Source organism: Dipodomys spectabilis, unplaced genomic scaffold, assembly GCF_019054845.1.
Source record: "Dipodomys spectabilis isolate Male_0828 unplaced genomic scaffold, ASM1905484v1 ptg000030l, whole genome shotgun sequence".
Taxonomy (NCBI): Eukaryota; Metazoa; Chordata; class Mammalia; order Rodentia; family Heteromyidae; genus Dipodomys; species Dipodomys spectabilis.
Window position 1 is genome coordinate 6,395,352 of NW_024870707.1, and position 13,640 is coordinate 6,408,991.

Consider the following 13,640-nt stretch of genomic DNA (forward strand, 5'->3'; position numbering starts at 1 on the left):
TGTTACCCCCTCCATTGTTTTCCCCCTACCATCCCCTCCCTCCCTCCCTTCCCCGAGGTTCTTTTTTTTTAATTGTGATTAAGTGATTACATAATTTCTGGAATTTCACAGTATTGTGGAATAATGATGCTCAGTTAAAGTCACAAGTTCATTCTAACTTTCCTGGAGCAAATTGTCTATCACAGTCTGTAACATATAACGGTGTTCACATGTTATATACCATATATGTGATCAGCAGCATGGGGATATTTAGTAGTGGTTCAACCAGATGAGTGGGAGTTCTTTGTTTCTTAAGTCCTATTAGTTTTGTTGTATCACCTAACATTTTGGATTTAGCATCCACTTATCAGGGAGACCATGTACCGTTTGTCTCTTCGTTCTTGGCTTACCTCGCTCAACATGATTCCTTCTAGCTCCATCCATTTCCCTGCAAATGCCATTATTTTGTCATTTCTAATGGCTGCATAATATTCCATTGTGTATAGATACCACAATTTTTGGATCCATTCATCTGTGGTGGGGCATCTGGGTTGTTTCCATATCCTAGCTATTGCGAACAGTGCTGCAATAAACATGGAGGTGCACGTGTCCTTGTATATTGGTTCCTGTTGTTCAGGGTAGATGCCTAGAAGTGGTATGACTGGGTCGTAAGGGAGGTCAATCTTTAGCTTTCTAAGGACCCTCCAGACTGCTTTCCAAAGTGGTTGTATAAGTGTACATTCCCACCAGCAGTGTAATAGGGTTCCTCTTTCTCCACATCCCCTCCAGCATTTGTCGTTGGCTGATTTGTGGATGTGGGACATTCTGACTGGGGTAAGGTGGTATCTCAGGGTTGTCTTTATTTGCATTTCCTTCACCACCGGGGTGATGAACATTTCCTCATGTGTTTCTTTGCCATTTTTATTTCTTCATTTGAGAAGTCCCTCTTTAGTTACCTTGCCCATTTAGTAATTGGTTTGTTAGGTTTGGGAGGGATTAGTTTCTTGAGTTCCCTGTATATACAGGATGTTAACCCCTTGTCTGATATATTGCTGGTAAATATTTTTTCCCAATTAGTTGGTTGTCTTTCTAGCTTAGTTGCGATAGATTTAGCTGTACAGAAGCTTTTTATTTTTAGGTAGTCCCATTTGTCGAGTCTCTCTCCAACTTGTTGTAACCCTGGGACTCTGTTCAGGAAGTTCCTTCCTGTGCGTATTAGTTCAAGTGTCTCTCCTACTCTGTCCTGCAGTAGTTTCAGAGATTCAGCTTTAATGTTAAGGTCTTTAATCCATTTTGAGTTGATGATGGTGCATGGTGATAGGCTGGGGTCCACTTTTAGTTTTCTGCATGTGGCTGCCCAGTTTTCCCAGCACCAGCGGTTGAAGAGGCTGTGTTTCTTCCATTGTATGTCTTTGGCTCCTTTGTCGAATATCAGCTGGCTGTAGGCCTGTGGATTTATTTCTGGATCTTCTATTCTGTTCCATTGGTCTTCGGGTCTGTTTTTGTGCCAGTACCATGCTGTCTTTGTTATTATAGCTCTGTAGTAGAGTTTGAAGTTCGGCATGGATAGCCCTCCCATATTGTCTTTATCCCCTAGAATTGTTTTGGCTATTCTAGGTCTTTTGTTGTTCCATATGAATTTTTGGACTGTTTTCTGTATTTCAGTGATGTACGTCATTGGGATTTTAATAGGAATTGCATTGAATTTGTATATTAGTTTTGGAAGTATTACCATCTTTACTATATTAAGTCGGCCTATCCAGGAGCATAGGAGGTCTTTCCATTTCCTAGTGTCTTCTGCAATTTCTTTCTTTAACTTTTTATAGTTCTCATTAAATAGTTCTTTTACATCTTTGGTTAGGTTAATTCCTAAATATTTTATTTTTGGGAAGGTTATTGTGAATGGGGTTGCTCCCTTTATTTCCCTCTCTTGTTGTACATTGTCAGTGTACAGGAAGGCAACTGATTTTTGTGGGTTCATTTTGTATTCTGCTATTTTGCCGAAGTGATTTATGATTTCTAAGAGTTTGGGGATGGAGTTTTTGAGATCGTGAAGGTATAGTATCATGTCGTCTGCAAAAAGGGATAGTTTAACTTCTTCTTTCCCTATGCGGATCCCTTTAATGTCTTTTTCTTGCCTTATTGCCCTGGCTAAGGGTTCCAGGACTATATTGAAGAGGAGTGGAGACAGTGGGCATCCTTGCCTTGTTCCTGATTTTAGGAGAATTGGTTGTAGCTTTTCCCCATTACCACTTCCGGTTTTCTGGTGGTTAGTTGGAGAACTCATGAGCCCACAGAATGGGAGAAAAATCCTTACCAGCTATTCAATGTGGGTTCTCATGAACTTTCCTGCCCGGGCTGGCTTTGAACCTCGATCCTCAGATCTCAGTTTCCTGAGTAGCTAGGATTACAGGTGTGAGCCACCAGCGCCTGGCACTGATTTTTAAACATGTGCTTGTTTAGGGGAATAAAGAGGGAAAAAGAGAGAGAAAATAAGTGATAGAGACTAATATCAAAATTTAACACAGCCATGTGCAAAGTAAGTAAAGGGATTTCAGTGAACGCTGTTGACCAAGAGAAGAATGAGAGGACAAGGAAAGAGAAAGCAACAAAGAATTATCTGATTAAAATCAAATACATGCACATCCGAAATACCATGGTGAAACCCTGTTGGCACAATTAATACACACTGAAAACATGGATGACAAGAGAGTAGAACAGGTCTGGTTGAGGAGTGGGTATCAGCAGAGCTGAGAAGGTAGATGGAAAAGGGGCAGGAGGGACGATGTGTATGGTAAAAAGTAGTTTATTCACATATATGATAAAAAAAAAAAAAGAGCCTGGCACTGGTGGTTTATGCCTGTAATCCTAGTTGCTCAGAAGGCTGAGATCTGAGGATCTCGGTTCAAAGCCAGCCAGAGCAGGAAAGTCCATGAGAGTCTTATCTCCAATTAACCACCAGAAAACTGGAAGTGGCACTGTGGCTCAAGTGGAAGAGCACTTGCCTTGAGCTGAAGAGCTCAGGAACAGTAACCAGGCCCAGAGTTCAAGCCCCACGCCTCACACACACACACACACACACACACACACACAGAATAACAAAACCTGCCAAAGTTGTTTTAAATGGGGAGTATGGAAAGGGAGAGGGGTAGAGGGAATGTGTTTGATTGATACACATTATACACTTGTATAAAAAGATCACAGTGAAAACTCTTCTTGTATAACTAATTTATGCTGATAAAGTTTTATTTCAACTCACCATTCCCTCATCATCATCCTTTCAGAAACTGTAGACTTTCACTAATTACTTTCTGTCCTTTGCCCTGCTTTGTTTTCCTCCATATTTCTTTTCCCATTCTAATAGTCTCTGTAGTTATTTTTCTTAGTAAACGCACAGTATCCTCCCACTAGAAAGTGCATTCCATGAGGGTATAGGTATGTCTGTTTCACTATTTCATACTTGGTACCCTCACATTTTTGAGTCAATACTGGGGTTTTTTCCTCTGTGTTTGAAATATGTTAGAAATGTCAGTGCTCCTATGACATTACTAATTTCCTTTCTCAGTGAATGTGAGTTCTGGCCTTCTATTCACAGATCTGATGGGACTCTACTCTTTCAATTCCATTCTCATCTAAAAAACGTTGCAGTATAGATTCCTACATGACTATTAGCACTTGTTTCCCATCTCCATGCCCAAAAATAATCCTTTAGCTAACTCTCGTAATTGGCCTGGGACTAAGAGACTAGATCATGGTGCAGGGACCCAGTGGAGAAATACTAAAGACATAATTTGGTTAGATTTCTTATATTACTTCTAAAGAGTCTATTGCATCAAGCAAAACTTGTCCCTATGTGTGTGTGCCTGTGTGTGTGCATATTTTGGTGACATTAATTTAATAATTCTACTGAAATTGCATCACCAAAACTGGAATCATCTACCTGTTTCCACTTTCTCAAACAATGAGTCTCTTAGCCATCAATCCACAAGTAGAAAAACCTTAAAGATGTGAATGCTTGAGACACAGTTCCTTTGTCTCCTGAAAATGGAGCAAGGACAAGAAGATATTGAATTCCTCAAAATATTTTACTGGTCAGAAACAAAAATTTTCAGGAATTAATGATGCCAGTTGATATGCACAGTACCTCCTAGCATATGAGTTTTAGCTGGAGTTTCAGGAAATACGTAGGAACTCTAAGCACTATGCATGGTACAGTGGAGACAAGATGTTTTTGCGGTTCTATGTAACAAATTTTGGCTTTCACTATGATTCTCAGGTCTAGCAAATGCTTCAGTCCAAAGATGGCCACCCCAAGGACAAGCACAGGGAAGGTAAGTGTCAAATATTGGAGAGGGGAAGTCATATTAATCCTATTTTTTAATCATAAAATGGTGCCTGGGTTGTGGGAGAGGTGTTCATGCATTTATCAAGTCCCTGTGGGTTGTGTATTGGTGAGAGCTACTGCACACTAAAATCACTGTAAAGAGGGCTTCTGGAAAATGCTTTTCTGCAGACAGACTTTTTCAAATGGCCTTACAGCACACACCGTGACCATCTATGATGATGTAGGGTAAAAAGACAACTCTCTTTCCTTCTGTTCCCATCTCTTCCACTCCAGAGCCATGTGAGGTATTTGTGAAAAGTAGGATTACCACTACCATGTATCTAATGAGTGAAGGTAAGAATGAAACAAATTAACTTTAAATCGCATGTTACATCTATAGAAAACTCAAAAAATACTAGTTTTTATTATTGTCGGGCATAATCAATACCTTATCATAGCCTTTATGCCACTCAAAGTTATCTGTATTTCTTTACCAAAATATCTGAGGCATTATACCCTTTAATTTGCACATATCAATTTACTTTTTAAAAGACCACAAGCTCTACAATACAGTCTAATTTATGCATATCTTCGTTATAATTTTCATTCTATTAACATATGCTAATTCTACCTATCAAGGGAAGTTCACATGATATTGCCACATATGAATACAATATGCACTTATCAAACTCAATATCCCTTTACTTATGAACACACACTAGACAAACATATACCTACATGCACCTACACATTCACTCACACACACTCACCCTTCAAACCCCTGTTACTCACTATTATACATTCAGGTCAACTTCTGTTAGTTTCCAAATATTAGAACATGGTCCGCTTAGCTTTCTCTGTCTGACTCAATTTATTTATTATAATGTTCTCAACTTCAATCTACTTATTCATACATCTGTGAACATTACAATAAACATTCATTGTCTATGTTATACATAGATAGAACAGGTAATAATAATCATAGAACTTTCTTGAAACAAATGTAGTATCATATAGGAGATAGAGAGAGAGATAGACCAAACAGGCATTGTTCTCAGGAGAGCAGAGCCTCACTGCAGTGTGTCGTTCAAAGTGGGAAAGAGCATGACCAATTCTCAAAAGAAAGCCACTGTGCCTTTCTATTTCTCATGAGTGTGAGGATCCCAAAATCCCCCACACCACTTCTCAGAGCAAAATCCTCAACCTCTGGTACTAAATACACAGATGAGAGTGGAAGGTAAAGAAATCAAAGGAAGCCGGGCATCCGTGGCTCACTCCTGTAATCCTAGCTACTCAGGAGACAGATCTGAGGATCACAGTTCAAAGCCTGCCTGGGCAGGAAAGTTGGTGAAACACTTATCTCCAATTAACCACCAGAAAACTAGAAGTGGCGCTGTGGCTCAAGTGGTAGAGCTCTAGCCTTGAGCTGAAGAGCTCAGGGACAGCACCCAGGCCCAGAGTTCAAGCCCCACGACTGACAAAAAAGAAAGGAAGGGGGGCTGGGAAGGTGGCTCAGTGGTAGAGCGCTTGCCTTGCATACCTGAGGTCCTGGGTTCGATTCCTCAGCACCACATAAGCAGAAAAAGCTGGAAGTGGCGCTCTGGCTCAAGTGGTAGAGAGCTAGCCTTCAGCTGAAGAGCTGAGGGACAGTGCCCAGGCCCAGAGTTCAGGCCCCATGACTGGCAAAAAAAAAAAAAAAGAAAGGAAGGAAGGAAGAAAGGAAGGAAGGAGGAAATCAAAGGGCATTGTCCTGGCCCACAGTGGTGGAATATTTAGGTCTCACAGATAGGAGATAGACAGGAGGAGAAAGATCGCAGATAGGAGGAAAATTGGGGTCATACTCTTTATTTTTTTTTTTTTGGTCCAGTTGTGGGGCCTGAACTCTGGGCTTAGACATTATCCCTCAGCTTTTCAGCTCAAGGCTAGCGCTCTACCACTCACTTGAGCCACAGCACCACTTCCGGCTTTTTTCTTTTTGCTTATGTGGTGCTGAGGAATCAAACCCAGGGCCTCAGGCATGCAAGGCAAGTGCCCTACCACTGAGCCAACTTCCCAGCCCTGGGGTCATACTCTTATATCAATCCCTAACTGACCAAACAAAACATAAGCACTACTGAATGTAATAATCCAATAGTTGTTAAGGTTTTGAGGCAAGAAATGAGCTGTTAGTAATTTTTTACTTCTCCTTTCCACACATGCCTACAGAGTGCCAGACCTGCTGCATTTTCCACCATGCTCTTCACACTCACGCCACTTTCACCACTGAATGATTATTGAGAAGTTCTTCCCTGTGTATAGTTTCCTGCCTGTGTTTCCTGGAAATCGATCAAAACTAAGGAAAATTTACACCTCTTTTAGGAAACGTTTCCAGAACAACTCTAGGTTCTAGCTCCACTGTTTGTATCAACACTCCATCTCACATGCGTTTACACACTCAAATGTGTGTACTTTCCCTCAGCCTGTGGGAACACATTGTTGTACTTGTGTGCATATTGCTAGTAATACCCCAATCCCAACCATGCCATAAGTGTTCAATGTGTGTGTTACAAGACTAAAGGATTTGCCAACTAAATGAATGCATTTCCACTTTTAGTATATGCAGTGCGCTGTATTCAATCTGATCTAACTTTTGCACCTTCTAGTTCCATTTTCCTAGCATCAATTTCTGCTGCACAATAAATCGCTGCAGGGGCTGCTGATGTGAGTGAGATTGGGCCTATCCTAGGCTGACTGCAAATACATTCTGTATAATTTATGGCTATTTAAATAACAGGTCACCTTTATGCTAGATTTGAGGTGAAGAAGTGTTGTATTAAATAATTCGTTAAATGTTAATTACAACAATATTAAATAACGTATATAGGTTAAGAAGGATGGTATGTTTGAGCAAATGGCATGTAGAGTTTGGAATAAAATAGAATCACCTCTGATGTTTGATCCCCTTCCAGACTATGGTGAGTTTGGAGAGATGAGTCTCCCTTCCTGTCCAACATTTCTTCATCGGTAGGGAGTAACTATAATCACTGTTCCCTAGGAGTGCATGTGAGAACCATTCACAAGAAACCTAAACTCCAGTGAAGTGAGAACTCCAGGGGAAATCATGACTCTCCCACCCGCCAGCTACAAATGGATCTTCTGATGGCAGAAACTAGAAAGGAAAAACAAGAACAGAAGGAAATGGTAGATGGCCAGTTACTTCAGCCTCAGCAAGCTGTACACTAGCTTCTTCAGTCCTGTAGCTTCTCCAGGTAATCATCCCCTCCACTCCTCCTCCCCGAGGGCTTGAAATGATGCCAAACACACCCTCCAGAATGGAGTCTGAGCTACGCACTGATCAGCTAGTTGATGGCAAATTGTGGAGGAAGTAGAGCCAGGATTCCAAACTCCCGTAGTCATCTCTGCTCTACACCCTGCTGCTTTCCTCAGTAGGGAAATTTGTCACTTTTGATGAAATAATCTATCATCTTTCCAGTCTCAAAATTCCATGGGCTCCTATCCAAATGTGCTACTCTGTGGTGCAGAAAAATCTCTGATAATAATAATAAATAATAAATAAATAATAGTATTGGGGCTAGGAAGGTGGCTCAGTGGTAGAGCGCTTGCCTTGCATGCCTGAGGCCCTGGGTTCAATTCCTCAGCACCACATAAGCAGGAAAAAAAAAAAAAAGCCGGAAGTGGCGCTGTGACTCAAGTGGTAGAGGGCTAGCCTTGAGCTGAAGAGCTGAGGGACAATGCCCAGGCCCAGAGTTGAGGCCCATCAATGGACCAAAAAGTAAATAAATAAACAAATAAACAAATAAATAATAGTATTGATTATAGCAAAGCCAGAGCCCTCAAATGCAGATATAACAAGGTGATATTTTCATCCTGGGCTTTTATCTAAGGCAGAATCATTTTCCCTCAGAACAGTGTAAGTAAGAAGATGAGATAAAAAGGTTTTATTCATGAAACGAGACACAAGTGTAGTCCATTGGAGGTTTTATAACAGAGGCATCAAATGGAACCTTGGTAATTTTATCTTTTTAAAACCATCGCTTTTAGGTAACAATATTTTCCTTCCCCGAATAGTTCTACAGGAAAAGAACGATTGAATGATTTCACATGAGACAACTCGATTTGATTTTAAGATGTAGACCACGCAAGAAATTGCATCCCTACATCCATGCGGGGAAGATTCTAACCTGCGTTCTTGGTGCTCTGGAGAACAAAGAAAATAGCACCCTGCTTCCCTAGGACGCCTGCTTGAAACCCACCAGCAAGCAGGAGGATGCGCCCCTGGCCATGGAAAACTGTACCAGGGTCAAAGAGCTTGTTTTCCTTGGCCTGAGCCAGAGTCAAGAGGTGAGCTTGCTCTTATTCCTTTTCCTCCTGCTGGTGTACGTGACAACTCTCCTGGGAAACCTGCTCATCATGGTCACCGTGACCTGGGACTCTCGCCTTCACACCCCCATGTACTTCTTGCTCCGCAATTTGTCTGTTGCCGACATCTGCTTCTCCTCCATCACGGCCCCCAAGGTGCTGAGAGACCTCCTCTCGGTGAGGAAGACCATCTCCTTCGACGGCTGCGTCGCTCAGATGTTCTTCTTCCACCTGATCGGGGGAGTGGATGTGTTCTCTCTGTCGGTGATGGCCTTGGATCGCTACATCGCCATCTCCAAGCCGCTGCACTACGTGAGCATCATGAGCAGGGGGCGCTGCACGGCCCTCATCGCGGCCTCCTGGGTGGGGGGCTTTGTCCACTCCATCGTGCAGATCTCCCTCCTGCTCCCACTGCCCTTCTGTGGGCCCAACGTTCTGGACACTTTCTACTGTGATGTCCCCCAGGTGCTCAAACTTGCCTGCACGGATACCTTTCTTCTGGAGATCCTGATGATCTCCAACAATGGCTTGGTTGCTACCCTGTGGTTCACCTTCCTGTTTGTGTCCTACACCGTCATCCTGATGATGCTGCGGTCTCACACTGGAGAGGGGAGGAGGAAAGCCATCTCCACCTGCACCTCCCACATCACCGTGGTGACCCTGCATTTTGTGCCCTGCATCTATGTGTATGCCCGGCCCTTCACCGCCCTCCCCACCGACAAGGCCATCTCTGTCACCTTCACTGTCATCTCCCCTCTGCTGAACCCCTTGATCTATACTCTGAGGAACCAGGAGATGAAATCAGCCATGAAGAGGCTCAGGAGAAGACTTGGACCTTCCCAAAGGGAGTAAAAAAGAAATCCCAGACTCTCCCCAGTAAATGAGTCTCCTTTGATTGTGTTTTTCATAGATCTATATACAGAAACCCATTATGAACTAACCAACTAGGTGTTCTAGAGAACTACTTTTATTTATTTTTTTCTATTTAAAACATATGTACCAAATAACACTAACTTCTCTTCAGCATAAAGTAACTCTTGCTATGAGATTGAGCACACTGACGTATTTTCAAAGACCAAAGTAACAACATGTCAATTAAATGATTAAATCTAACTTACTGAAGAAAAATAATTTAAAAAAAAAAAAACAAGAAAGGATTATTTTTGTGGCTTTTTTTTTTTTTGGTCAGTTATGGGGCTTGAACTCAGGTTCTAGGTGCTGTCACTAAGCTCTTTTGCTCAAGGCTAGCACTTGAGCCAAAGCACCATTTCCAGCTTTTTCTGAGTAGTTTATTGGAGATTTGAGTCTCATGGACTTTCCTGCCCAGGCTGGCTTCGAACCACGATCCTCATATCTCAGGCTCCTGAGTAGCTAGCATTACAGGCATGAGCCACTGGCACCCAGCTACATTCTATCTTAATTATAGTAAAAGTCTACTAGTTAAATAGATTATATATTAATGATAAATGATAAAGAAAGATGACAGAAGAGATAAGTAGATGATGAATATCTTAATTATAGTAAAAGTTTAATAATATATAGATATGATTTTATGTACATGCACATATATGGTTATCAAAACCCACCGAAGTGTACCCTTTAAATATGACAATTTATTGCATTTAAGTTCCACCTCAGAAAAAAAAAAAAAGCTGATTTTAAATAAGGTAAGGTCTGGGAATGGTGGTACATACCTGTAATCCCAACTATTTAGGAGGCAGAAATAGGAGGATCATAGTACAAGGCCAGGTTCAGGCAAAAGCATAAGGCCCTATCAGAAAATTAAACTAAAAGCAAAAAGGGTCGGGTAGAGCACTTGTCTAGTAAATGCAAGGCTCTGAATTCAATCCCCTGTACTACCAACAAAAGACAAAAAGAAAACAGAAAGGAACAATATCATATTTAAAGAACTGACAAAACCACTGTATCTAGATGTGTGTCAACACCCAAAGTAGCACTTGTTTTACATGCTCTTTTTGAAATGGAGCGAAAATACAGGAGGCAAGAATCTAATTTTATTTTATTTTGTCAGTCAGGGGCTTGAACTCAGGGCCTGTATGCTGTGTAGAAGCTTCTTCACTATAGGCCAGTGCTCTACCACTTCGAGCCACAGCACCACTTCTGGTTTTCTGGCAGTTGATTGGAGATAAAGAGTCTCATGAACTTTCCTGCCAGGATTCTGGACATCACCTCTACAAAGGTGGAGAGGTGGGGACATTTTTTTTTTCTTTCACTTTTAAATTTCCCATTAGCAGAGAAAGAGAATTTCTTGCCTTTGCCGAAATAGCTCAGTTGGGAGAGCGTTAGACTGAAGATCTAAAGGTCCCTGGTTCGATCCCGGGTTTCGGCAGTGGTTTTATTCGTGCTGGAGATGTTGGACGTTTTCTTACACACACTCCACTCCCTCAGAAAGAGCATCCAGAGTTCGACCCCTCCCAGATCCTAGGATTACCATCACCTGCACACAATGAGATATCCAGGGTTAAACCCCTCCTAGCTCCTAGGATTACCATCACCTGCAGTGTGCAGGCTGCGGGGCCCCGCTCCCCTCCGGTCACCTCGCGGGGGCCGCAGATTGTCTCCTAAGGAGACTTTTCAATCTGTGCATCTCACCGCAGGACCCCGGGCCAGGGCTGCCCGGCGCAGGAGCAGCGCGGCCGAGGCGGATTCCTCGCTTTCGCCTCGCCTCGCGCTCCACCCAGGGCGCAGCCCCGCCACCCACCCGGGGCGCAGCCCCGCCACCGGCCCAGGGCGCAGTCCCGCCACCCGCCCAGGGCGCAGTCCCGCCACCCGCCCAGGGCGCTGTCCCCGCCCAGGGCGCGGTCCAGCCTAGCCCAGGGCGCAGTCCCGCCACCCGCCCAGGGCGCAGTCCCGCCTGACCCAGGGCGCAGTCCCGCCACCCGCCCAGGGCGCAGTCCCGCCACCCGCCCAGGGCGCGGTCCAGCCTGGCCCAGGGCGCAGTCCCGCCACCCGCCCAGGGCGCAGTCCCGCCTGGCCCAGGGCGCAGCCCCGCCTGGCTCGGCCCAGACCTGCAACACTCCGGCCGAGACCTCCGTTCCTGCTGTGGTTCTGATGCCCAGACGGGGGCCAGATCTCTGGCTTTATGCCTTTCTTGAGGTTCAGGTTCGTTTTGGGGAAAATCCTTGAAGAAAAGGCAACAGTTCAGTGGGAAGAGAAATCTGCTTTAGCGTGGTTTCCTTCTGGAGTTGTGCTGAGGCTCAGCAGAGCCCCGGACAGAGAAGCCTAAAATAACTTGCGCCCGAACAGGGACTTGAACCCTGGACCCTCAGATTAAAAGTCTGATGCTCTACCGACTGAGCTATCCGGGCTCCTGGAGGCCTGCGCTCCCTTCGGTGATCCACGGTGGAACAGGCACGCGGTCTTTCACCAGCAGATTTAAATGTCATCCCTGGGTTGTCTCCTTGGGTGGAGGAAGAGCTGCAGTCCTCAGATCTCAGCTTCCTGAGTAGCTAGGATGACAGGCCTGAACCACTGGCGCCCTGCCCAAATTAAGGTTTATCAGAAGTAAGTTGGCAATAAAGTTAGAAGATGTTTTACGATGCCTTTAGGATGTCAAATGCTTTATCCTTTGGCATATGTTTTTCACAGATGCTTCTTTCTTGCAACAGTTTTAATAGAAAAATGAAACCTACGCAGAGTTCCCACAAACACTCTCCCCGTGTTCCCCTATCATTACATCCTGTAGTGTACTGTATTTGTTAGCAATTGGTGAATTAATATCGATATATTATTGTTGACTAATGTCCATAGTTTCCATCTGAATCCATTCTGCACTGTACATTTCTACAGCTTTGGACACATGTATTAGGTTGTGTATCTATGATTCTGGGATCATTGAGAAACATAGCACTGTCCCCCCAAATCCCCTGCATTCTGCTGATTGACCCCTCCTCTCCCCCCAGGCCCTGGAAAGCACTTCACGTCTGTCTTCCTGTTCCAGCATATCCTATGGTTCGAATCATACAGCCTGTAGCTCTGCGGAACAACTCATTTGTTTTCCCTATTCTTTTTTCTGTCTTTCTTTTAGTCCAGGATCAGCACTCGAACGCAATACCTTAATCCTTCCACTCCTTGGCTAGCGCTTTATGAACTGAGCCATGCCTCCAACCTCCGCTCATTACTTTGTAATCACCACTTGGAACACGCCGACCTTTAAGATGCTCGCAGCATAGCTGCAATTGTTTCAGAGAATTCTACTTTACAGGAAAAAAAATATATTTGTAATGCATTTTTTCAATGTTTCCCAAATCTTTTATGAAAAACTGGAACTGTTCAATATTAACTGGCGCTGTGATGAGGTAAAGTCTGCTTGCAGAGAATGTAGCAACTCTTTCGAGAGATGTAGAATATACAATACCTTGCATCTACAGCTTTTGGAGGGAGAACTTTATGAACATACCAATGCCTGAGCTTCAATCAATGACACCATTAGAAACACACTTTCTAAGTTGTGCTCTGAGAGAGTCTGGGAAAGACCAATAATCCACTGAGGGCAGCCTGCTGCAGGCAATTCGTTTCTAGTCAGAAAAAAACACTCAATATACACAACTCCCGTTCCTTGTCTCAGATGGCATACCTGCTCATTTTGTTAAAAAAGTGTTTTCTCAGCCAGGTGCTGGTGGCTCACACCTATCATCCTAGCTACTCAGCAGGTTCAGATCTGAAGATCACCATTCAAAGACAGCCCTGGCAGGAAAGTCCTTGAGACTTGTATATCCAATTAACCACTCAGAGAAAGCCAGAAGAGGAGTTGTGGCTCAAGTGGTGGAGTACTAGCCTTGGGCACAAAGAGTTTCAGGGACAGCATCCAGGCCCTGAGTTCAAGCCCCACAATTGACAAAAAAATAAAAAAGAAAAGAAAAGAAAAAAGAGAAAGAAAGGAAGGAAGGAAGGAAGGAAGGAGGTAGGAAGGAGAGAGATACTAGAAAGTAATTTTTCATAACCCAAGGGAAGATCC

The 13,640-nt window shown here is 43.6% G+C and overlaps 1 protein-coding gene and 2 non-coding genes across 3 annotated transcripts; 2 read left to right on the top strand and 1 right to left on the bottom strand.

Moving 5' to 3' along the window:
- Positions 1 to 8,584: 8,584 nt before the first annotated feature.
- LOC122105158 (olfactory receptor 4D11-like) lies at positions 8,585 to 9,514 on the top strand. The gene has a single exon (XM_042676303.1). The coding sequence runs from the start codon at positions 8,585 to 8,587 to the stop codon at positions 9,512 to 9,514; it is 930 nt and encodes a 309-aa protein (XP_042532237.1).
- A 1,425-nt stretch (positions 9,515 to 10,939) lies between these two features.
- On the top strand, positions 10,940 to 11,012 carry Trnaf-gaa. Its single transcript has one exon. It is a non-coding gene; the product is annotated as a tRNA-Phe (tRNA).
- Positions 11,013 to 11,918: 906 nt separating this feature from the next.
- On the bottom strand, positions 11,919 to 11,991 carry Trnak-uuu. Its single transcript has one exon. It is a non-coding gene; the product is annotated as a tRNA-Lys (tRNA).
- Between the last annotated feature and the right edge of the window lie 1,649 nt (positions 11,992 to 13,640).

Excerpts from the sequence above, each read along its gene's own strand:
- LOC122105158 (XM_042676303.1), top strand. The coding sequence starts at position 8,585 with ATGGAAAACTGTACCAGGGTCAAAGAGCTTGTTTTCCTTGGCCTGAGC.